Raw genomic sequence first — 24,850 nt, forward strand, 5'->3', positions numbered from 1 at the left:
TGAAATTTTCGAAAGATAAGTTTAGATGGGATGGATGGCACTTCTTTGTGAAATGCCAAATGGTGTGCTCGTGCCTGTGTGGTTGAGCAAGGAAGGGAGATATCCATCTTGTCACAATTAAGGACCGAGTTGGTGTGTCATCTCACCTAACTCCACTATCGTGCAAACCACTCGACCGTTGTATGGGCAACGGCTTAGCATAAACCCCACTAGTTAGTCTGATAGCCATCAGGAGAGCTGAGAGCAACGGGTGATCAAGGAGAAGGGATTAGCTCTGTGTGACTTATGCCCCGGTTAAAACCTTTGTGATAGATCAATGACCCCGTGGTGGATCCCGTGATGGCTATTCAGGTCTAGCTAAGGTGGGTAATGGCTTTGTTGGGATCTGCACCGACACTACGGTGATCGAGCTGTGGTACCCCGCTTGTGGGTAAAGTTGCACACCTCTGCAGAGTTAAAATCTATTCGAATAGCCGTGCCCACTATACTGGGCGAGTTACGGTGTGGTCACATAACTAGTATTTCTGCTGGGATTGGATGGGTTGGCATGAGTTGTTTTGGGAAAAGTGTCCGGCAGTCGTGCCGTGTGCTACGGCGGATGAGGAGTCCGGTAGCAACTTAAAACTGGGATCCTGTGTGGATCAACACTACGTGTTACCTGGTACAAGAAAACTTGTTTTGAAAATCATTTCTTTCAAATGAACCCTTGCATCAAAATTAGCTTTTCGGCAAATAAAACCCTAGCCTTATCCTTGATTTACCCTGTGCATTATATTCTGTTTATACCCCCTCCGTGGGTGTAGTTGGACTTTCTGAGTACATTTGTACTCACCCCATTCTTAATTTTTACAGAGAAAGACCCAGACTTCGTTCCCGAAGACGTTGAGTAGAGGTTCCGTCCTGTACCCAACCTTGCCTGTGGATAGGGTCACCCGCAGGAAGTTCCGTATGGCGCAAGACTCTAATGACCCCCTCTTCGTAGTTAATATCGTTGTGTGGGTGTTAGTTGTTATCCTCGCGATAGTGGCGCTTCACTGCCCACTTCCGCGTAGAGTTGTACGGTGATGTACCATCTGATGTAATAAAAGTGTTATCAGCCTCCTGGGACTGATATTGTATCACTTTTAAGTCTTCTCTTATGAGGGGATGCTTCATGATGCCACTGTCTACAAGACAAATCTCCGCTTCAGCCATAGGGCCCCCACAAATTCTGTCAAGCATCATAAATAAGAAACAAGCATTGATCATAAAGCATAGAACTACATTACTTTATTCCTGGAAAAGCATTACATAGGTTTGGACCATTCATTAGACAAATGCTCTTCGAGAGCATACATGGGCAAATATCATGACAATAAACTAGTACATGTGGACATCGCATTTAATGTGACATGGTACTTTGGAGATTACTGTAGGTCCCCAAATACGTCAATGTCATCAAGAAGGTTGTCCTCACTTTTGCCCATTCGGACATCTCCACCGCTTGCGTCAACATTCATGTCGTCGTGCTCCTGAGCTTCTGGCTCAGTGGTGAAGTGGGACTCATGTTGACCTTTTTCTTTCTTGCTCTGCTAAAAAAGGTCAACCAGGTGACTGGGGGTGCGGCATTTATGGGACCAATGTCCCTTTGTCCCGCATCTGTAACATTCACCTTGCTCCTCCTCGCTATGGTCACCTTTTTCCTTCTTGGGTTCGGTTCTACCCTTGGGCTTTCCCTTTCCTTTGCCTTTGAAAATGGCACCTCTTTTCCCTTTCCACTTCCCCTTTCCACGGCCCCTTTTGTGGTTGCGAGAGCTCTCAGCATCATTGGCGTGTGCTTCAAGCAGAGCCATGGAACCAGTGGGCCGGACAGAATGATTGTTCATAAGAACCTCTTTCTGTTATTCAGCGACAGACAATACCTCGCTCAGCTCAGAGTACTTAGTGTACTTTGAGTTCCTGTATTGCTGTTGCAGAACAATGTTTCCGGGGTGGAAGGTGGATAGAGTTTTCTCGATCATATCAGCGTCTGTGATCTTCTGGCCACAGAGACGCATCTTAGTCACAATCCTGTGTAAAGCAGAGTTATACGCTGCCACAGACTTAAAGTCTTGGAAGCGCAGGGTGATCCAGTCTTGTTGTGCCCTTGGGAGCACAATCGACCGCTGCTGGCTGAAGCGGTCCTTCAGGGACTACCATAAAACCAATGGATCCCTCTCCGTCATGTACTCAGACTTCAGGTCTGGGTGGAGATGGTGTCGCAAAAAGTACAACGCCTTTGCTTTATCAGGTTTTGTGCGTTCATCCTTGCCAGCTTCAGGCTGGACGATGGTATGATCGAGGCCCATGCTGTCGAGTTTGATCTCGATGTCGGTAGCCCAAGTGAGGTAGTTGCTGCCGTCCATAGCAAGCGCATCGAACTCCCTCTTTGCGATATCCGACATGCCTGCACAGTTAATGCACAGAATTAATGTCGGTGCATAATCTTCAGGGTTATGACTAAGTATAGTCTTCAGGACTATACAAAAATTTTCCAGGTGCAATCTTCAGGATTGCTTTGCAATTAAGTAAATATATAAATTGCAATAAAGTAAATTCACAAAAATTAAATAAATGCAAGAAAATAAATTGTAGTAATTTATAATATGCAATAAAAGTAAATATAGTGGGCTTCAGGCCACTAAATTCCCACGGACTTCGGGCCAGGTATTTGGATATTTTAGTGGGGCCCAATGCGAGCCGGAGCTGGCGGCTGAGGCCAGGCGGGGCTCGGCGGCCGCGCCGCCTGCCGGTGGCCATGTCGCGGTGCCTACCCTTCTGGGGTCAAGCCCGATCTGCGCGCACGTCCTCATGACGGCTACGATTCGGCACTTCAGGGCCGACGGCGAGCGGAGGTAGAACCATCCTAACATCACCGCAAGTTGCTCCCGCGGTGGGGATTTGGTACTTCAGTGCCGATTTGGTCCTTCACCTAGAGGCACGAGGACACAAAGTGGAGAGGGAATGGAGTTTGTATTGCTTTCACTTTTTAACCACCCTCAATTGATGAAAGGGACCTCCTATTTATAGGAGAAGAGACCCATGTATACAGTGTGAACTCGTTGATTTCTTCTTCAACAAGCTTCGTTGACTTCTTCTTCAACAGGCTTCATTTAATTGGCCACCATCAAAGTCTCTTTTGTTCATATACTATAGCTTAGACTTTGATTCATAACAGCTTCTTCCACGGATCAACAATTTATAGACAACCTACCACAGAGTTCCCATTGACTCGTTCACAATATGGTTTATCGTTTCATCATTTTCAACAAATAAATTCATTTAAGCAACGATAAATCTAGGTGGTTAACAAATGCAAGCATGGGTATACAATAAAATTAAAATATTTGCGTTACACCTAAGATATCTAACTTCTAATCTTACTATGTTATATTTCTCAACTGAAATAAACACCTAATGGTATCATTTTATTTCACAGGTCCTACTGCTTGTGCGCTAAAGGTGCACCTACTTTCTAGTTAACTGGTACATCTACATGATCTAGTAATTTTCCTTAGAGACATGCAATCTTATATTTACATGAGACATGACCACTATTAGGTCTTCAAGGATAAGTTGAGCTCTCTCTCTCTCTCTCTCTCTCTCTCTCTCTCTCTCTCTCTCTCTCTCTCTCTCTCTCTCTCTCTCTCTCTCTCTCTCTCTCTCTCTCTCGTTTATTTACACCCACCTTCTATTACTACTAGCAAAAATAATCGTTAAAATAGTAGCCATAGATAAATAGCTCAATCATTAAGAAATAGTATCATGGTTGCTAAACCATGCATGTCGATATGCTCATTACTCCCTCGTACACGTATATATATGATAATCATATATGTATACTTTGTGTTTTCTTATATATTAATGGAAGTGGGTAATTTAGAAATGTATAGGGAATACTTTATTTGGGTCAATCCTTTTAATTATACAATGGTAAAGGTGTGTAATTTAGGTGCAAGTCAATACTGTTACTTTAGTTTTGTTTCAAATAATAACAAAATAGTTGGGTAATTTAATTACACACCTTTTATGATTTTCAAAAGAATGTAGTGCCCATAATGGTACATATGCGGGTAATTTAAATGCTAATTCATTTATGTGTTACTATAGGCTATTTTTTAAACAATAATGGCAGAGGAGCATATTAAGGGGTTATTTTCATATTGCCAAGCGTGCGTAACAATCTAGATGTCTCTTTAGCCTGTGGTTATTTTAGGTTGTTATTCATGATGGTAAAGGCTGGTGCTTCAGAAACAAATTAGATGTAATGTCTTTTTTTTATCAAGAATGACTAAGACGATCTACAAATCCGATGGTTACGATCGCTACCGGAAACCGGCTATTTGCCGAGTGTCCGACACTTTGCCGTGAGCATTATTTCAGGCACTCGGCAAACAAGCAGTTTGCCGAGTGTTTTTACAAGAGCACTCGGTAAAGGCTCTTTCCTGTGCACCATGGAGAGTCCCTTTGCCGAGTGCTCGTGTGTTTGCCGAGTGTCTAGGTTGAGGCACTCAGTAAAGGTTGCATTTTTTTTTACCGAGTGTTTTTACCTTGACACTCAGCAAAGGAGGGGGATTTGCCGAGTGTCATACCTTGGGGACTCGGCAAAGAGGGAGGCTTTATCGAGTGCCTTGCGGTCATGGGCTCATGGCACTCAGCAATGCCTTCGTCACCATCATTTGGTCTACCCCTACTTTTTTGCTGAGAGCCATCTGAGTGCCTGACAAAAAGCTCTCGGCAAAGCTCTCTTTGCTATCACTTTGGTTGTCGTTTGATCTATGCCAAAGGCGGCACATGGCAAACCCTTTGCCGAGTGTAATAGAGCTGTTGCCGAGTGCCTTGCCTGTATCCCATAGTGGATATGTTTCATGAATTTTAAAAATTTTCGGCTTCTCTAATATTGTGTTCAAGTGCATTTCGGGAAAGCTAGAAAACAAATAATTAGTAACAGTAAGATAAAATTATAGCCGCTAGGGATCGGAGAAGACAGCAGGAAACAAAGCTAGGACCGGCGTGCAACGACAACCACGCAAACAAGAGATTGGTACGGTGATGAGTGCCGTGCAAATGACACATGCATACTGTATATGCATGATGGCCTTACATATTATTATATATATATGATGACGGGAAGAAGACAAGTGATTACTGTACGTACATGATGGCCTTGCTGCTGCTGTGCTGCATCCTGCCGCAGTAGTAGTAAGCTAATAATAATAAGTAAATATATATTAGAAGGCACAAGGCAATGCAACAAGAGGACACAATGCAATGCAAATGCAAGAGAGACCGGACCGGAGGAGACACCACGTACAGCACAGGACAAGGACATGATGGGCATAGTCGCCCCCTCTACCTCCAGCTGATATATATGATATGCATGGACACTGTCGGTCCCTCCCTTCCGGTCTTTGCATTTGGCTGTAATAATACACTTTATTAGCTAATTTGTACTGTGTGATGAACATGCATATTTGTACTCAAAGTTGTGTTGTTTTGCAATTTTAGTAAATCTTTAGCAAATAACATTATATATTTCGTAAGAGAAATAATTAAGGTTAAAATCTATTTTGCAGGACTTTTCCTTTTCTAAAATATGCCATCTCTGAACGTAGGGTGCATATTTTATTTGGCTCAAAACAAACCCACCAAGTCAGATCTATATATCCTTGGAAAATCTAGATTCATTATTTGTTCTTTATATATTTTTCACCCATTTACACACGCGGTCTCCTTTTACTCCATTGGAAATCATTGGTTTGTACTACATATGTGCTTTCAGTTAATTAGTTGGAGGCGGGTGGTTACTAGCCGGCCGCATGTAAAAGTAGTTTTGTAAGAGCATCTCTAAGAGCTCTTGTAAACCTATTTAGATTTGTAAAAATAGAAAATTTATGGGAAAAAACTCAATCCAACAGTATTTATATCCACCTCTCTTTTCTATCTGGTTTTGTATCCCCTCCTCTCCGCTGAGCATTTTTGCAATGCGCCACCGCTAGCCATCTCCTTCCTGGCACGTGCTCCCTTTTTCCCGCGGCGCCTTCTTCCTCCGCCAGGCCTCCCGCCGGCGCATCCTCCCTTCGTCGGCGTCTTGTCGGAGTCCGGCGAGAAGGCGGTGGTGGCCGCGAGCGGATGCCGGCGTGGAGGCCCCAGCGGGCGCATCAGAGGCCGACGCGAGGCACGAAGCTGAGTCGGAGTTCGGCATGGAGGGCGGCCGTGGCGGTGAGCGGAGGCCAGCGTGGAGGGCGGTGAGCAGAGTCCGGCGCAAGCCCCATTCGCGGGCGAGAGCTCTGCGGCCGCGAGCGAGCGCCGCCGCCGCCTCTCATGGGGAGCTCCATCGCCGGCCACGTTCGCGAGCAGCACTGGAGGCAGGGGCCGAGCTCGCGCACCGGTGCTGGAGTTCGATTCGTCAGCAGTAGAGCTTGATTCGTCGCCTCCGCCACCCCTCCTTCTCCGGCGAGGCCGCGAGGGGCCGCCGTCGAGCGCCGCCCCCGTTCCGGCCGTCCCGGGCCGCCGCCGTCCCGGGCCGCCGTCGAGAGCTGCCCCCGCCTCCGGTCCCTGCCCCCGCCGTCTCGCTGCACCGGCCGCGGCGCAGGCGAGGAGGAGGGCGGCGGTGCGGCAGCTCACCCAGAAGATAAGGAAATGAGTATGACATGCGGGGTCCACTGCCTTGGTAATATATGAGAGTGCAGTTTTAAAAGATCTGTTGGTTTACCCACTCTATAGGAGGTCTTTTATCCTTTTACAAAACTTGTAAAAATTTTAAATTTAGCAAAGATTATACAAGAGCTTTTGGAAATGCTCTAAGAGATCTTGTATTTTGAGTGAGCTAGCTAAAACAGAAAAAGAAGATAAAAAAACTTTCTTGTATCCTCGTTTTCTATCAAAAGGGTGCCGCTGGGCATTTTTGGCTAGCGCTGAGCGCTAGCCATCTTTTTTTGGATTTTGGAGAAGCTATTGGATTTCATTCTTTTTTTCTAGTTGTTTCGTTTTACATAATAGCTATATCAAGATTTTAGCTATCTATAGATATAAGAGCTATGCTTAGCCAAGTTATTAATAATAAGATGCATGCCCGCCGTTCCGGATCGAGTCTACAGATCTATCTATGGATGCTGTTAATAAGGCGTCGCAGAAGAGGCGTGCAAGCTGCTGCAGGTGGGCTCACGCTCCTGATCTTCTTCCTCCTTGAGCAGCGGCGGCCAAAGTTTCAGGGACGAGGGCTGTTGGGGTTCCGTTGGCCGCCGGACGGTGTTTGAAGAGGAAGTGGGGGTGAGGCTGCCGGCAGACGGCGGTGGTCGGGAAGACGACTTGTGGGCGGAAATTAGGCAGGGGAGACGAACGAGACGCTGTCGGATAGTACGTGGACGGGTGCTTGGCGGTGAATCCGATAGCCGGAGCCGCTGAGCGGAAGCGAGCCGCAGCCCGCAGCAGATGGGCCTGCTGCCTGCCATGCATGCTGCTGCTCATGGTCGCACCTGTTTGTTACTCAAGCAGCAGCCAGCCCTTTTGTCGCACTGCAGCAGTACTACTGGCGCCCCTGGCCTACTTAACTGCAAGTATTTCCCTCCCACGTCGTGTAAGTGTATACATGTCTCCCTGGCCTACTGCAACCATTTTTCTTACAAACATCAAATCAAACCGGCCCAAACCACCACCATTGCATGTCGCAATCAGACCAAACCAAGCTTCATGCAATTTTAAACCAAAACATCAACAGTTTCTCAAAACGATCTACTAATGGTGACCAATGGTGCCAAGCACACATGTGCGTATGTGCATAAGGGTTGTCCAGAGCAAAACTGTAAGCGCATTTGCCCCCCTAAGTGAGTTTTGATGATAATGACACGCACAATTAAGGAGCTAATGTGTTTATTGAGTTATGAGCAGGATTTAAAATCATTGAAATTGAAAAGAGCAAGTATCGACGTTAAATTCGCTTGAGGAACGGTGCATGAGCTCCATTGACGAGTTTTATTAATTTCTATTTTGAATTTGAGTATAGGAAGCACCGTACTATTAAGAGGGACACGAAACTACGGTTTGGAGATGCTATAGTGTTTAGAAAAGAAACTTTCAAACCATTTCTCGACACGATGCACACACGGGCACTAAAACAGAAAAACTTAGTAGGGGTCGGAAGTTCCGACCCCCATCGGAAGTGTCCCGTCTCATCCGACAATAGGTCCTCGGTCAGCTGTTTTTGACTGGGTCGGAAGTTCCGACCCCCCTTCTCGGAGGTCCTGTGTAGTTTTCGACAAACCCCTCTCGGCAGTTTGAAAATGAACTGGTCGGAAGTTCCGACCCTGGGTCGGAAGTTCCGATAAGCACATAAAACTTCAGCAACGGCTAGTTTTTTAGGTGGTGCTATAAATACCCCCTCTATTCAGTGTTGCTGACTTTACTCGAACCTCACTCTCTCTCAAGCTTCCAAAACACCTCCCCAACCCTTTCAAGTGCCAAATCCTTGAGTGGATCCAAGCAAGGGCTTTGGTGTGAGCTAGATTCGTGATTGAGCTTGAGTCTTTGACCTAGAGTGAGCAGCCACGTTCTTCTCAAGGCGCTAGAAGCATCTCCATCCGGCGATTCGCGTTTGTTACTCTTGGAGCTTGCTCCTAGACGGTTCGGCGTCGCCCGCGGAGCGCCCTCTCGTGTGTGAGCGCCCCGGGAAGTTTGTATCACCCCGTCCTTTGTGGACAAGAGCTAGTGAGTACTCAATCCTCCTAAGTGGTGGACTGGGTGAGAATAAGGGTTATAGGGCAACCCGGCTCTTTGTGAGCTCCTCAACGGAGATGTAGCATCCTTTATGGGTGTGAACTTCGGGAACAAACCTTTGTGTCATCTACTTTGCTTGTTCATACTTGTTCTTGTTGACCTAGAATTTAATTTGACCCGATCTACTCTCTTGAGTTGTTCTAGTGCACAAGATCACTTGCAGGGTGCTCTACTACGTACTGGTGAACTTTTGATTCATATAGTTTTTTGCAATTTCATATTTAGTTTTGAAATTAGTTCAATTCATAGTATAGGGGTCGGAACTTTCTACAGTGGGTCGGAAGTTCCGACAGGACTAATTTCTGCGAAGAATTTTTCAAGTTTTGCAGGTTCGCCTATTCAAAACCCCCCCTCTAGGCATCACCAAGATCCTTTCAAAAACGCCTACAAATGCTTTCATAATCGTAATGTCTCAACTGAGTTTCTGATCGATTTCAACATAGCAGCATCCAAACCAAACCAAACTATTTTCTTTCTAAAACCAAACCAAATCAAACTAATATCTAGAGCAACCATTTCCCACCAAACTAAATGGGGACCGAAGCAAAATCCAAACTGCTCAACTCGGTTCACACCCAAACCATTAGCAGCATGATACATATGCTGTGCGGTAATATTATACACGCTGCTCGATCGCTTCTAATACCCACACACATCCTACTCTCTCTATATACAATTTATATATAGAGAGAGAGGGAATGAAATATATGGGCCCGATCACCACGTGCTATGTTTCTTACTACCAGGTGCATGTCACCTCGGATATATGAAAAGCTCACCTTATTAGTTCCTGGACATTTAGGCAATTAGACGGGTTCAGTCAGGTCAACAACCAACTTTCAAATGGCACACTCTCTGCTGGGTGTCAGAGGGTCTCAAATTTTTGTCTAGATGATCTAAGAGCCCAATCCTAAAAAGGGCGGGCTCTTATCTTATATAATTTTAAGAAAAAAAATTATATAAAAAGATATATAAGAGCTCAGTTGGATGGTGAAGTGAGCACCACGGTTATATGATCCGGCTGTTACCATCCCTATTTGTGTGTACACACATAAAAACATATATCGCAAAATCTAAATTAAGAAGGTTCTTGATTTAGCTTAATTCGAGAGCCTTTCTGATATATAGTATAGGAGAAATGAAAAGAGGTTCCAGAAGCTAAAAGAAAAATATAGAAGTAACAAATTAAATGGAAAAACGGAAGTAATTCAATCTCTTCTTCTATGATGACCTCTTCTTCTCCACCCCCTCCCCCCATCTAGATGGAGGAGGAGGGCAAGGGGAATGGGAGGGAGAGAAGTTGAGGCGAGGCGGAAGCTGTTGGGGGGCAGGGGGCACCATTGCGGAAGGACATGATACACCGCAGGCAGGGCGTGGAGGAAGACCAGTGGAATTGTTTCGTGAAGAGGGCTAAATGGATAGGATGGATGGAGCGTGGAAAGAAAGGAGAGGGTTCTTGATGGGTGTTTAACAGGGGAACACTCTCTGGGTAGATACTAGGGGTGGGTCTAGGATTTGGAATGTGGGTATTCAAAATTTCAAATGGTGTAATTTTTTTTAACAGCCCAATGTAAGTATTAATACCACATTTTTTTGCGAGGAAAGTATTAATAGCACATAATTGAGTACAACAATATAAATTGGTCATAAGTTGAAATTGTTCAACATATAGATAACAAATGTACTAAGTGATCAACAAATCAAAGTGGGAATAACTCAAACAAATAGAGGATAAAATTCTAAAATAACAAATGGTATTAATGTACTATGCTAAATCGATTTTTGACCATACTAGATAGCAAGTGTTTTTGAATATGAACTATGCAGGATATATAGTAGTAAAGAAGAGAAACCGATATAGCATACGAATATATGATGGAAGTGTGGCACTATATATTTGGACCAGATCAAGTTATGATACTATTAGGTTACTTTAATTTTTTTAGAGACAAGTGAAGGTACATGTATATGTAGTATGATTGGTCAGGTACAGCCGTACAGGAATATCACATTTCAAACTAAATACATTTTATCACGTTATTCAATCATGTGCAATTATTTGTATATTGCGCAATAAATAAAAATCGAAAAGGACACAATTTGCTTGGGCAAGTTGGTATATATGGTCAAATTTTGCCGGACGGCAGGCACTGAGATACGGTATAGAGAGAGAGACAGAGAGAGAAACGCTAGTTGCTACTAACAAACAGTGTCTGCCAGCCAGCCGGTGGTGTACAATAATGTACGCACGAGAGAGAGAGAGAGAGAGAGAGAGAGAGAGAGAGAGAGAGGGGGGCGTTGGCGGGCATTGCCGCCCACAAAGCAAAGCAAGTGGGGGGGGGGAGAGAGAAAGCGCGCGCTTATTATTTGTGGTGGATATGCGTCCTCCTGTCCTGGCCCTAATACTCCAAAATCACCACCAAACTAGTCTTGTAGCCAGTACTTCCATTGCTCTCCTCATCTATCCCTTAGCTTCCTGCTCTTCCTCTTTCCCCTCTTCTCTTGCAGCTGCGTGCTCTATCCATTAGCAGCCGGCCGGCCAGCAGAGATCTCCATCCCAGCTAGCTCATCAGCTTGCTTGGCACTTGCTTGTGATCGATTCTCTTTCTCTTGTGTTAGTTCTTGCCAGAGATTACCATCAGAATTATATATCGAGAGAGCTGTTAGCTGATTGTTGTTGGATCTCTACTCGCTCGCTCGCTAGGCGGCCTCTAATTAGATTAAATTAAGAAGGCCAGGTATTACTAGATCGATCGACTAGCTAGCTATCTAATAAGCAGCAGGGCAGGTGGATTATCATATCATATCATCGATGCTTGAGGTGTCGAGCCTTCGGAGCCCTAGCAAGGTGGATCATCAGCGCGGGTTCGTCGGCGACCATGTCGTGTTCCCGACGTCCGGCAGCGTCTGCGACGACTTCATGGTCGACGACAACCTGCTGGACTACATCGACTTCAGCTGCGACGTGCCCTTCTTCGACGCCGACGGGGACATCCTCCCCGACCTCGAGGTGGACCCGACGGAGCTCCTCGCCGAGTTCTCCTCCCCGGAGACGAGCCCGACGGAGGCAGACGGCTGTCGCGTGGAGGCCAAGCCGCCGGACGACCTACGGCAAGCACTAGCAGCCGCAGAGGAAGAAGCAGTGACGACATCGACGACAGTAGAAGAGAAGAAAGCAGACGAGATCATCAACAGGAGGATGTTGCTGGGAAATGACGACGACAAATTAGCAGCCGCATCAGGTTCAGGTGTGACGACGACGAGGAAGAGCGTGGATGCTGAGGGGTCGAGCGCGGTGACAACGGAGGAGGATTCCGCCGGCGCCGGGTCGGACACCAAGTCGTCGTCGGCGTCGGCGGGGGGCCACTGCGGCAAGAAGAAGGCGGCGGACAAGAACTCTTCCAACGGCAAGCGGAAGGTGAAGGTACGTGCGGTGCTAATAACAAAGAATAATTAATTACTAGCAAGCAGTAGCACACGCACCTTGGCCTAGCTTGATGCATGTTTGCATTGTAATTAGTAATTACTAGCTGCACTTATAAATAAATTAATATATATATATAATAAAGAAAAAATTAAAATAAATCTTGACCTTCACGGATGATAGATAGATGAGCTAGCTAGGCGCAGATCTGACGCAAGCGCTACAGACATGACATGCATCACGGGATGGATCTGCTGCCTGCTGATGAGCTATAGCAGCTACAATCCGGGCATGCATCATATCTACCTCCGATCCATAGTCAACGAGCAGCCATTGGCTCGATATATGCCTGCCGATCAGCCTCAGCTAGCTGCTAGTCTTCTTGCATTGTTGGTTGCATACTCCATACTTAGCTTGCATGTAGTAGTCATCAGGCATGGACACCCAATGCAATGCAACAACAAATATAATGAATAGGGCCGTGGAATCCCCGTGTAGAGGCCGGCCGGCGATCCCTTTTCCGGCTGGTCGGACGGCTACATCTTTCTAATCTTTTAGCAGCAGCAGCAGCAGCACGGATCGGATCGGATCGCCGCCTAGCCGCAGAGATGTGTGTGTGTACTGTGTGGTGTCACGGGATCTCCCAATGCAAGCGGCAAGCCAACCAACCATATGCGCCTTGCCGTGCCTTTGATTCATTCGCCCTTTTCCCCAGCACGGTCCGCCCTACAGTCCATCTTGTCTTGCATGGCTACCATATGCAGTAGTAACAATACTTGTAAAGATACAATCTATATACCATTTTATTATTTACACTACAGATAGATGCTCATCAACGACGATTCTTCTGTTCTATTATTTTACCCCTTCCTTTCCTTTTCTTTCCTTCCCAATATTCATGTACAAGCTAGTACGGTACTCCCTTCATTCCAAATTCTAGGTCATTTTAGCAAATCTAGATATACAATTTTTACTATATGCATCTAGATAAACACTATATCGAGATATATAACAAAATCTATGTATCTAGATTTTTTTTAGATTTCACAGTAGAACTCTAACACAACGCGCACACACTCACCTCTACGAACACACGTACGCAAACTCTACTCATATGAGCAGCTTCGAAGACTGATCTAGCAAATCCTCGAGATTGATGAAGTCCGCAAATGTTTCACTGTCGATGAGAACATCGACTACCACTAAAAGCACAATACCGTTAAATTCTAGAATATTCGTTCCTATAGGGGGTTGAATCCAGGACCTGAGGTGCTACTGAGGCTCATCTCAATGGTTTATTAGTTCATTTCTTATAATTAACTGCATATATATGCTTGATGATTATTTGTGCTAAGATACATATATATATGTTGTTACAGGTGGACTGGACGCCGGAATTGCACCGGCGGTTCGTGCAGGCGGTGGAGCAGCTTGGCATCGACAAGGCTGTGCCCTCCCGGATCCTGGAGATCATGGGGATCGACTGCCTCACACGCCACAACATCGCCAGCCACCTCCAGGTACGTATATACGTGCACCCCCCTCTCGATTAAAAAAAAACATGTCAGCTTCCAGTTCTCAGGGGAGCTCAAACTTGTCTTACGTACTAGCTACTTGTGTGTAATTAGCACAAGTAATATATCTACAGTACACACATACATATGGAGCATATATAGACATTACTTACCTGCAGGCCATCATCATGTGAATCTTCTGGTTTGTTTGTTCTTTTGGAAAGAAATAAAAACGAAAAAAACTTGTTGTTGTTGTTGTTGTTGTTGAGGACTACTATAGATCATGTGAGTCGTCCATCTTTTTACCAGGCCGGGCGAGGCTCTGGTGGCTCTCTGCCAAAGCTAGCTAGTACATGCATGCATGGGCTGGTAAAAGTACATGCAGTAGTATTTGATTTGAAACACGGGTGGCCTGGCACTCCGGCAGACATGCATTATTTTCAGCTGCAGCAAGCGGTACTGAAAGCATGGCATGGTCACGGCTGCAGCATTGCAAATGATAGATTGCAGGCAGTGTGCATGTGAAATATTATTATTATTCCTTGGCTCAACCCGTGCAAGGGAGGGAGGAGACGCCAACAAAGCCGAGAGCGGTACAGGCGCTAGCAGCTAGCTAGCTGCAGTAAGCATGCATGCTGATGCTGTCCCTCAGATGAGCAGGCCCGGCCCGGGTGGGTCCCACAACGGCTGCATGCTTGGCCTTGGCCACCATTTTTTTTTGAAGAAGAAGAATTGGCCACCAAGTTAAAAAAACGAAACTTCTGTTATATACTCTATTTATTATATATATTTTCTAGATGATGATGTAATTGTATATTTATTATATATATTTGCTTTGCAGAAGTACCGGTCCCACAGGAAGCACCTGATGGCGCGGGAGGCGGAGGCCGCGAGCTGGGCGCAGAAGCGCCACCACATGTACGCGCCGGCTCCGGCGAGGAAGCTGGACGCGGCGGCGGCGGCGGGAGGCCCGTGGGTGGTGCCGACCCTCGGGTTCCCGCCGCCGCCTCCGCCCTTGTGCCGGCCGCTGCACGTGTGGGGCCACCCGCCCACCGCAGGCGTTGAGGCAGCCGCTCCTCCTCCGGCGATGCTGCCCGTGTGGGCGCGGCACCTCGCGCCGCCCCGGCCGTGGGCGCCGCCGGTGGCCTACTGGCACCTGCAGCAGCAGCAGTACAATGTGCGTACGTCCTGCCTTAGCAGCTTGCTTGCATAATTACTAAGTAGTAGTCGTATATATTTGGCAGCGTCATTCCGTTGCATTGCATTATTGTACAGTAGTAAGCAGTAACTGCTGGCTGGTTGATGATGATTTACCGTTTGGTTGCCGGATCGATCATATCTGCAGGCGGCCAGGAAGTGGGGCGGTCCACATCAGGCGGCAGCAGCAGCAGTGACGCCCGCCATGGTGCCGAGGTTCCCGGTGCCGCCGCACCCGCACCCGGCCACCATGTACAGACCACCCATGGTCGTCCCTCCGCCGCCGACGACCACCACCACCAAGCTCGCCGACTTGCAGCTTCAGCTCGACGCGCACCCGGTATGTATATATATATGTGTATGTATATGTATATGTACATATACGTGTACATGTGCTGCATGCATTATATTATTTCTCATATATAATATACGGTACGGTGCAGTCCAAGGAGAGCATCGACGCGGCCATTGGAGATGTTTTAGTGAAGCCATGGCTGCCGCTGCCGCTGGGGCTCAAGCCGCCCTCCATGGACAGCGTCATGTCGGAGCTGCACAAGCAAGGCATACCAAAGGTCCCACCCTCCAGCGCCTGATCTCATCCATCCATGCATAGGCAACTACTCGTCGACATGTATTATATTATATTATATTATATAGCCTCCAGAGCTAGAGTAGAAGAGGGCGTTGCGTGCGTGTGTGTAATAAATTAATTAAATAATGTAGGTGTGCAAGTGAGTACAAGAAACGGGACCCCGACTTATATGTATATGTTCATGTATGCAAACTGATTGATGACATGAATAACCCTCGGAATCAATTGTGCTAATGACATGGAATGCATGCATGGTCCCAATCGATATACAAGCAAAGCAAAACAGATTGCACTACTAAAAAAACATTAACTGCGGCCTTTTGAAAACTCTCGGCAGAATTTTTAACCGCCCCAGTTAATACCTAGCATTACTGAGGCGATTATTTTTATTAACGGAGGCGATTATTAAAACCACCTCGGTTATCATATTAACCGAGACGGTCATTTTTAAAATGCCCGCCTCGATTAATATCGATTAATTAAGACGGTTGTTCTAACGCAAACGCCTGATTAATATATTAACCAAAACGGACGTATTATAAAGCCCGCCTCCCAAAATAGTGGCTTACTGGATGGGCTAAAATAATGTGAAGCGGATGGTCCGCTTAAGCTGTGCGGACAGTTCGCAAGCTAACCCGTCATGCGCTGAATCGAAGGGGCGGACGGTCCGACCATATAGGACGGACGATCCGCCATATATCTTTTGACCGAGGCTCTGCGCTTATAAATTCTAAGCGCTCCGTGCCTACCGCTTTTAAACTCCCACCACCACCGCCCCTCTCTCCCTTCTCCTTCTCCCTCTCCCTCTCCACCGCACGGCGGCGTACCTCTCCCTCTCCACCGCACGGCGGCAATGCTGCGCAGGCTTGGCGGAGCCGCGGGGCCGGATCCGAGCGGTTGGCGGTGCGTCCCCTTCCTCCGTCATGCCCCTGCTCTGAGCGGTCGGCGACGGCCTCCCCGAATCTGGAGGGGGCGAGGCCGACGGCCTCCACATCAACGCCGACGGTGGGGCGAGGCCAGCAGATCCAACGGCAGTGGGCCTGGTGGCGCAACGGGCGTGCCTGAGACCGACGGATCAGGTGGCGGCGGTGGCGAGATCCGGCGGTGACGGCATGCAAGCAGCGGCGGCGGGACGCGGCGACCTCCGTTCTCGTCTGGCAGCGGCGCGGGGCACAGTGGCTGGATCTGGTGGCGGGACGCGGCAGCGTGCGAGCGGCAGCGACGGCGAGATGCAGCTGTGAAGGCCGGTGGGCTCGATGGGCCCGTGATTGGCTCGGCAGGCCTTTTTCTTTTTAAATTTTTTATTTGATTAATCGAGGCGGGCAACACAACCACCTCGGAAAATAGGTCATTTACTGTGACCTTTGCCCCGAGGTGGTTCGGGTTGACCGTCTCGGTTAATAGTTTTTTACCGTCTCGGAAAATATTTATTGTAGTAGTGTTGATAACTTTCAGACTAGCTAGCTCCATCTGTTTCAGCCAGCCATCAGCCGTCCTTGCTGTACTAGTTCTACTACATTCATCAAAAAGCTAGTTACGCTCCTACATATACATATACATTACACAGACACATATATATGATATAGAGTAAAATACACTTTTGGCACCTGAACTTGCAGCACTGTGTCAAACAGGTCCATGAACTTAGAAATCAGACATCTAGCCCTTGAACTTGTGAACCCGTTTTGCATGGCACTATGTGGCAGGAATTTGCTACATTAACCCCGGATTTGCTACAGTAACCGCGGTTTTGTTTTTTACTTTTCTAATTTATTTCGGCTGAATCTTCGAAAAATCATAACTCTTCGATACGACATCGGATGAAGATGATTTTTATATGAAAATTGTAGCCCTCGACGATATATATAACTTTCTAGTTTTAAATTTTTTCATTTGATGATATTAAGGTGCTCAAAAAAATTATATAAAATTACAGCACTATAATAATAACATACTTTTGCTTGTCGCATTAGAAAATTAATATATTTTTTGTTTGTTGTCAAATGAAGACACTTTGTATACCAAAATTTTAATACTTTTAACGATCTAGATTCTTGTAGTTTTGAGTTTTTACATTTAAAATTGTTAAGATATTGATAAAACAGTATAAAGCTTCTGCGTAGAGTCGCTTCTGCCGCTGCACAGCGCCACCGCCGGTGCGAGGATGACGTCCATGCTCGCCATCCCTGGCCGAGGCCTCGGGTGGCTCATCCAAGGTAAAGACTGAAAAACAACTACTCCAATCTTCAACTGCACTAGAATCATTCAGAAACTAGAGACTACACTAGCATTTGGCCCAATCTAGCAATGTAATTACCTGACTGACTCACGTCGATTGTGCAAATGAGAACATGCGCCTCGGTGTCCAATTGTGCGCATAACAATTTTCCTGGTTCCTTCAACATCTAATACCTGTGCTTTTAGCAGTTCAAAGCTTAGATCACGATGCTCAACCGCGTTTCCGTCTTTTAGGTTGATGCGTGTTATCTCATGCTGGCATCATTCACCAGCCTGGTTCTTGTTTGTCTATTGAAAGAGACACATTTTCTATATTTCTTTTCATTTCTTGCTGTAGGGCTTGATGAAACTAGATGAAGAGCAACCGGGGAAAGGTGACCACTAGAATGCCTCCTCCTTTTTTTTGTAAATTAAATGCCGTTGACTGTTATGCAACACACAACCTTAGATGACTACCATGTTCTGCCTTGTGACTTAAAGGTTGCTTTGCTTTTGCTTATGAATGAAACAGCTTATTTTTTGGTATAAACCATTGTTTGATTTCACCATTTCGAAGAGCGCATCGGTGGACAAAAGTTTTTGCTCCACAAACTGGTTGGTTTTATATATTCAACCAATTAGCCCTCAAAGTGTTGTAGCCAGAAAGGACGGTGACAGTTTACAGTGCCAGATCCAGAGGATGTGTTATTATACAGTGTGTAACTCTTGCAGTCTGCTTTGAAGAATGTGATTACATCACTTATGAAGTTTGCTTTGGGACAAAATTAAACAAATTGGTTTGAAAATGCTACAAATTATCTGGAAAGATGAAGCAAAATCGATTTAAGAAATTACTATGCGCTAAAGCTGTCTTGAAGAAAATGCTTCAAGAGATGTTTTTTATAGTTTGTAGCAGTTAGCAGACTATAGTACACTTTCCGTTGATGTTAGAGTCCATTAATTGTTTTCTATGGCTCACTTAAGAGTTATTACTCTAGAGTGTATTTAGCTTTGCGTCATAGTACTGGATAAGAAAAACCTTATGGGTCGCAGGCTTCCCTACTGGGAAAACCGCATTAGACAAGGAACTTGGAAACATGTCGCATGCTGTTGTCAGTGATATAGAATTTGTTTTCCTGAATTTTTAAAACAGTTTTGACGACTTGATATGGTTATTTGTGCAACAGCGGAAACCGATGGAGTATGATGCCAGCGCTTTAGGAACCAGGAGATCAGTGGTGCTTGGAGTTCTTTTTGTGACCCTGCAGAATGAGCTGACAAAAAAAACATACGTTTTACTTTATCTGTATGTGAACTGCGACGATGACTTGATGAAGAATTTTGTATGGTGCTCTGTTTTTCGTTGTGAAAATTGTTTGGCTTGGTTTGTTCAGCGTGATCTGGTGATTGAAATGCTTGCGAGTTGTCATCGTAGGTGGTTTGGTCCCCCATTTGGAGTTATCTTTGGAAACCAACTCAACTCAACTCAACTTGTGATTCTTTTTCCTTGTCGGACAACATAATCTAATTTACATTCATTGTGAAGCTGTCAAGTTGGGGACGAAATGCCGCTGCATTTCCTCGTTCTGGTAGGCGGTGAGGAACTTCATGCAGATAGGTGGCTGGACTTTGAACATGGCGAGGAGCGAGGATGGCAGCGTCCAGAGCCCATCTCCACAGATCAGACCAGACGCCACCACAATGGAGAGCATGTTTGCAGACTGCTTGTCCGCTCTCCTCCACAAGATGAGTATGAGGCTCCCCAGGCACATGTCTATGGTGAAGGTTGGTCCAACAAAGAAGGGGATGGTCGTGGCCATGATGTTTGGGATGTAGCCGTGGATCCTCCACTTGTTGGCGGCGGCGGCGGCTGCCAGGCCGTCGACGAGGAGCGCCGCGCAGAAGCAAGGTATGCAGAGCATGACGGAGTGCTTGGGGAGCGAGCTGATCCCCTCCACGCTTATGTCGGCGATGCCGCGGTAGGCCATGGCTATGGGCACCGGGTAGGGCGATCCCGGTGCTCCCAGGTGCTCCTTGCCGGCCATCTTCTGGAAGGCGAGGTAGAGGAGCGGGTTGATGACGCAGCCGAGCGCGGTCCCGATGACCTGGCTGGCGAACATGGCCAGCGGCGAGGTGAGCGTCAGGTAGGCCGACTTGAAGTCGTGCATGAGCTCCGAGGAGTTGCCGATGACGACGATGACGAGGCCGCCGGCGAGGAGGCCGGCGATGGCGCCGCCCGAGGCCTCGCCGACCCACGCCCCGAAGATGAAGATGGCGAGCTTGCCGTAGATGGTGCCGAGAGACCAGTCGGTGAGGCCGGAGGCGTAGGAGCTGCAGAAGGCCATGAGGGGCGACACGGCGTAGCACACGGCGACGTGGTAGAACCTGACCTGCGGGAACATGCCGGGGAGGAAGACGCTGGCGATGGCTGCCAGGATGGCGTAGCCGGCGAGCGCGAAGCCGGTGGAGATCCGGTCGCTCTGGAAGCTCTGGATCCTGCGCCGCTCGTCGAAGCTCGCCGCGGGATCCTGCTGCTGCAGCTGCAGGTGGGACTGGCCGCCCTGGCTCCGGCGGTGGAAGCTGCGTGCTGTCCTGATGCTGACGGCCGTGAGCTGGAAGAGGCAGTCCCCGAGCACCAAGGAGACGCCCATGGGCACCTTGTAGCCGTTGAGCCCTCTCAGGCTGGACGGCGCGGGGTCGGTGTACCATGTCCCCTGCTTGGCCTGCAGGATGGGCCAGAGGATCCCCGACGAGACGACGGCGCCGAAGAGGAGCGAGAAGTTGACGATGCACGGGCAGATGATGCCGATGCCCACGAGGCTCAGCGAGAAGTCGAAGTAGAAGCGCTTCTTGTAGGCCTCGAGGCCGAAGAGAGGGAAGGCTTGGAAGCCGCAGCCGTCGCCTCCCGTGTACAGCCACTGGAAGGCTGCCCAGCTGAAGCTTCCACCCAGAGACCTCAGCAGAGCAGCCACCTGCAATCTGCAGGAAGAAGCTTCTTTCTTATTATGTATAGTTTTAGCAGCAAAGCAATGTGAACCTACAACAGTTTTATCAGCAGATTGCATATACCCCGGCCGTTTCAAATTATAGGTTGTTTTGATGTTTCCAGATGTATAGTTTTATTGTACCTAGACATGTTTCTATCTAGGTATGCACCTAGAAATATCAAAACGACTTATAATTTAGAACGGAGGAAGTAGTACTTTGCTGCTGCCGCCCCCTTTGGCGTGTGGAAGCTGTTGACGAGTCCGGCGATCGCTGAACCGGATGGGTACAGCAACTTGTAGTCCAGGATCATGATCTGCCATCCATCAAACCAAACCAAATCAAATACTAGTAATCCATTTGCAAGATTCATTCTTCAACTTGAAGAATCATTTAAAAAAAAAGGAAAAGAAAAATCAGACACCTTGGTCAAGGGGAGCGTGATGAACAAGCTGCTGAAGCCGGTGAGGAAGCTGAAGGCGATGATCTTGCTGATAGGCAGCATGCGCACGGTGTTGCCTGTGCCTGGCCCGCCGGCTGCTTTGGCCACCGTCTCCGACATGGCCGGCAGAAAGTTCACGAAGCCACCGTAGAACGCTAGCGTGCAGCAGGCGATGACGCAGGTCTGAACCACGACGTTCTCCTGGCGGTTGAAGGCCGGGGTTGGCACGCCGCAGCGGCCCAGCAGCCGCGTCCACGAGTTGAGGACGAAGAAGCTCACCATGCTCGCCGCCATGTTGAAGGACGGCACCAGGCCGATGGTCATCCCCATCCTCATGGCCATGAAGCTGAACATGGTGCCCAGAAACACGCTGGCCACCACCGACCGCACCGTCACCTGCCTCCACCACGGCGGAGGCGGCACACCCGCAAAGAGCGCCTCCACGGACGACGCGTTCTCGTGCTCCTTATCCATGGAAGCCTCGCCAGCACCGGCGAATGCGACGTCTCCTGCCATGTTGCCTCACCGGAGATGCACGCGTCAGGTCAGGCCTCTGTTCCCGTAGGCATCGCCTTTTTTTAGCAGGTCTGGTTGGTAACTAGGTCGGAGGACTGGCAGCCACAAGGCAGGCCTTCCTTTCTTGGCCAAACATTGCTACCAAACCACTTCGTAACAAAACAGACTTAAAAGCTGTATACACACCAGAGGAGAAAGAGAGCAGTCTGCAGCAGAGAAAAACCGGAGGAACAAGATAACTAACGGGCCGCTCATCTTCAATCATACGACGGACACTTGATGATTAGCAACGCCCAAAAGAAAATAGAGGCCACTCATCTCCAGCGACCAGCGAGTGCAGCAACACAGGCAGTAACAAGATGAATGGAAATACAATCTCGTCGATGCAAGGTCAACTCAGCTTACTCAATCCAAAGTTCTAACAGGAGCGATACAACCTTCACCTTAATTATCTACTACTGTACCACTGTAACAAATAAACTCGCTTTGAGAGGCTTTATGATGTTCATTCATGGTACTTCCTTCTTATGGCGCGGAAAAGGGGTAGAAAAGCTTGGCCAATTACTCAGCCATATTAACCAATTCATACTCTACTAGTGACAGGTTATTGTCCTCCTTCACTGTGAAGCTGGCAGGTTCTGTAGCCTCAATCCGCCCCCATTTATCAACTGCAAGCCTCATTGATCCTTTGAACATGTCAATTTTAGCATTGCGCAAGATCACTGTGGCATCAGGCTTCAGCAAATCAACTGCATAGAAGGCAAGCGAGTTCATCGTAAGCCCAGGGCAAGTACATTGTCAAATCAATCATGAATCATAATGTTCTCATGACGCCGTGCAATGCAACTGAAGAAAAAGACAAACAAGTCAAGAATAAATTATATTTGGCAGAGACACGGCACAAATATGGAAACAGATGACCCAGTGATCAGTTGTAAATTGAAAATGTTGCTACTGTGCTTTCATCTTTACTATTTTTACAAACCTTGAAATCAAGCTGCCAGTGGTTGGCTGTCTACCAGATAACAAACAGGACAACTGAAATATGGCACTTATATTTTCTTAATCTGACATGCTTTGAGCCCCCTAAAAATCTAATTGGACAAGAGAAGATACTACTGATTGACCTCTGATATGGCACATGGCTGACTTATTGTATGTTACTGTTGTACATAAAAGAAGATCAACAATCCTATCTCATCTGAACTGAGGTAGGTAGCATTTGGTTGGAGTAAGGTAGGATGGAAAGGTAATCCCTATTTTTTTGGGATGGAATGGTTCTTATATAGCTGTTTGGTTGGAGGGATGGAGTGGCTCCATTTCTTGTTTAGTTGGAAGGATAGGATGGCAGATTTTTTTTACCGTCATCCTCCCTGTGTGGGCCCTACCTGTCAGCCAGGTCATCTTCCTCCCTGCTGCTTGTGCTTGCACGCCTACTCCAGCGGTCCAGCCAACCTCAAGCTCTAGCCGCAGTCCGGGTGTCCCAGGCCAGCTCCCGCCACCAAGGCCCTGTACCCCAGACACCAGTCCGTCGCGGAGCCTCACCCCCCCCCCCCCCCCCAAAATCTTGGTTCCACCGCACCACCGCCGCGCAGGCATCCCACACCTGTCTTCCTTGCGCCATCGCAAAGGCTCCCAACCCCGATCCGCCATGGGAAGCTCCCTGGCCCCGATCCACTGCGGAGGCTCTCACCCCCATTCACCTTGCGCCGTCGCGGAGGATCCCCAGACCCCATCTGTCTTGCGCCGTCACGGAGGCTCCCAAACCCCGGTCAGCCACGCCGCTGTGGAGGCCCCTAGTCCCGATCTGCCGGGACTCGATCAGCACCCGGAGCTATGTCCATGCGCCACCGCCACCGAGGCTCCCACCCCCTATCTGCCTAGCACCATGGCCCCCCGCGCCGCCCTTGCTTTGTCTCCCCACCGCTCGAGCTTCGTCAACGCAGCCCATCGCCCCCACCACTCCTGAGGTGCTTCCGCCTCACAACGCGAGACGGCATCAAAGCGGGACGGCTCGGTCCGCCCGATTTTGCGGATCGAGCCGTCCCGAATCTTGAGTGAATATTTGCTTTAAGGGACCGCTCCATTCTTGTGCTCTCCAACCAAACATGGGATGAAATGGTTCCATCCCGGTAGGCTCCCCAACCAAATACTACCTAAGTACCACATAATTTTGGTAGCAGCTATCCCATCCATCATTGGAACGGGAAAAATAATTGATAAGATGAAGTTGTCTCGGCACCAATTCCCTATGTTTCGTCCTATAATCGGCAGGCACAAGTAAATAAATACAATAAATTTACAAAAGAATGCATTGGCAACCAGGAAAGGCTTTTTTGTAATGAGCTTCATCATGCATCTGAAATGACAACCAGGTCGGGGTGTGGTATAAATAATACATGGGAATATATATGAACTAAAGAGAAGAAGGCCCGTCTTTCATGCATGCTGGGCATCCAAGTAAGTTGTTGGTGCAATCAATCAGATAAATGTAGCTAGCCCGCCACGCGCCTTACAGACAGCAATAAAACAAACAGATGGAGGCGGTCGGCGAGGCGGTCACCTTGGTCGTTGCGGGCCGTGAAGACTATGGCGCCGGTCTCATCCCCGACGAGGCACTCGGCGATGCGTGGCGCGCGGGGGGACGCGGTGGTGGTGGTGGTGGTGGCTCCTGGGCGCGCGCGTCCAGGGACGGGGGTGGCGCTGACGACCTTGACGGTGAGGGTGTGGCCGTTGGTGCCCGGCCTGAGCTGGTCGACCTTGGTGAAGACGGGCTTGCGGAGCGCCGGCTTGTCGCCGCCCTGCGCCGCCGCGGTGGACATGGAGGCAGCTTGGATCGATCGGGGTGCGGAAACCCTAGCTCAGGGGTGCGGTGGGTGACTGAGACTGAGAGTGGTTGGTCGCTGGTCGGGGTGGGGGGCTGGAGGCATGGATCAAGACAACCAGCAGCTATGGGCTCTTGGGCCGGGCCGGGGTTGCTCCAAGGCCGTGGGCCATTATTTGTTTTTTTTTTCCGATTTTCAAGATTGCTAGCTGGCATTTCTTGACTAATTATTATTTCCATATATCTATATATATTGTATATTGTTGTAACATTATTTGTTGACGAATTGTATATTGTTGCTACATAGTAATTCAGTACTATAATTCATCCGATCGACGATCCAATA

The 24,850-nt window shown here is 47.9% G+C and overlaps 3 protein-coding genes and 1 long non-coding RNA gene across 5 annotated transcripts; 2 read left to right on the forward strand and 2 right to left on the reverse strand.

The window, feature by feature from the left end:
- Positions 1–11,148: 11,148 nt before the first annotated feature.
- Positions 11,149–15,754, forward strand: LOC120673553 (probable transcription factor GLK2). Its single transcript, XM_039954444.1, has 5 exons — positions 11,149–12,217; positions 13,597–13,737; positions 14,573–14,908; positions 15,077–15,268; positions 15,372–15,754. Exons 1-5 carry the CDS (start codon positions 11,606–11,608, stop codon positions 15,519–15,521), a joined length of 1,431 nt encoding a protein of 476 aa, XP_039810378.1. The 5' UTR covers positions 11,149–11,605; the 3' UTR covers positions 15,522–15,754.
- Positions 15,755–17,630: 1,876 nt separating this feature from the next.
- LOC120674109 lies at positions 17,631–19,130 on the forward strand. Of its 2 annotated transcripts, XR_005674975.1 has the most exons (3): positions 17,631–17,736; positions 18,096–18,132; positions 18,925–19,130. It is a non-coding gene; the product is annotated as an uncharacterized LOC120674109 (long non-coding RNA). The 2 variants fall into 2 exon arrangements; XR_005674974.1 differs by lacking the exon at positions 18,096–18,132.
- A 51-nt stretch (positions 19,131–19,181) lies between these two features.
- Positions 19,182–21,814, reverse strand: LOC120674108 (probable metal-nicotianamine transporter YSL1). The gene is made up of 3 exons (XM_039955225.1): positions 21,147–21,814; positions 20,941–21,038; positions 19,182–20,716 (listed from the first exon to the last, which is right to left on the reverse strand). The coding sequence occupies exons 1-3, from the start codon at positions 21,678–21,680 to the stop codon at positions 19,273–19,275; spliced, it is 2,076 nt and encodes a 691-aa protein (XP_039811159.1). The 5' UTR covers positions 21,681–21,814; the 3' UTR covers positions 19,182–19,272.
- A 201-nt stretch (positions 21,815–22,015) lies between these two features.
- On the reverse strand, positions 22,016–24,596 carry LOC120674107 (uncharacterized protein At4g28440-like). The gene is made up of 2 exons (XM_039955224.1): positions 24,244–24,596; positions 22,016–22,429 (listed from the first exon to the last, which is right to left on the reverse strand). The coding sequence occupies exons 1-2, from the start codon at positions 24,500–24,502 to the stop codon at positions 22,242–22,244; spliced, it is 447 nt and encodes a 148-aa protein (XP_039811158.1). The 5' UTR covers positions 24,503–24,596; the 3' UTR covers positions 22,016–22,241.
- Between the last annotated feature and the right edge of the window lie 254 nt (positions 24,597–24,850).

Source organism: Panicum virgatum, chromosome 5N, assembly GCF_016808335.1.
Source record: "Panicum virgatum strain AP13 chromosome 5N, P.virgatum_v5, whole genome shotgun sequence".
Lineage (NCBI taxonomy): Eukaryota > Viridiplantae > Streptophyta > Magnoliopsida > Poales > Poaceae > Panicum > Panicum virgatum.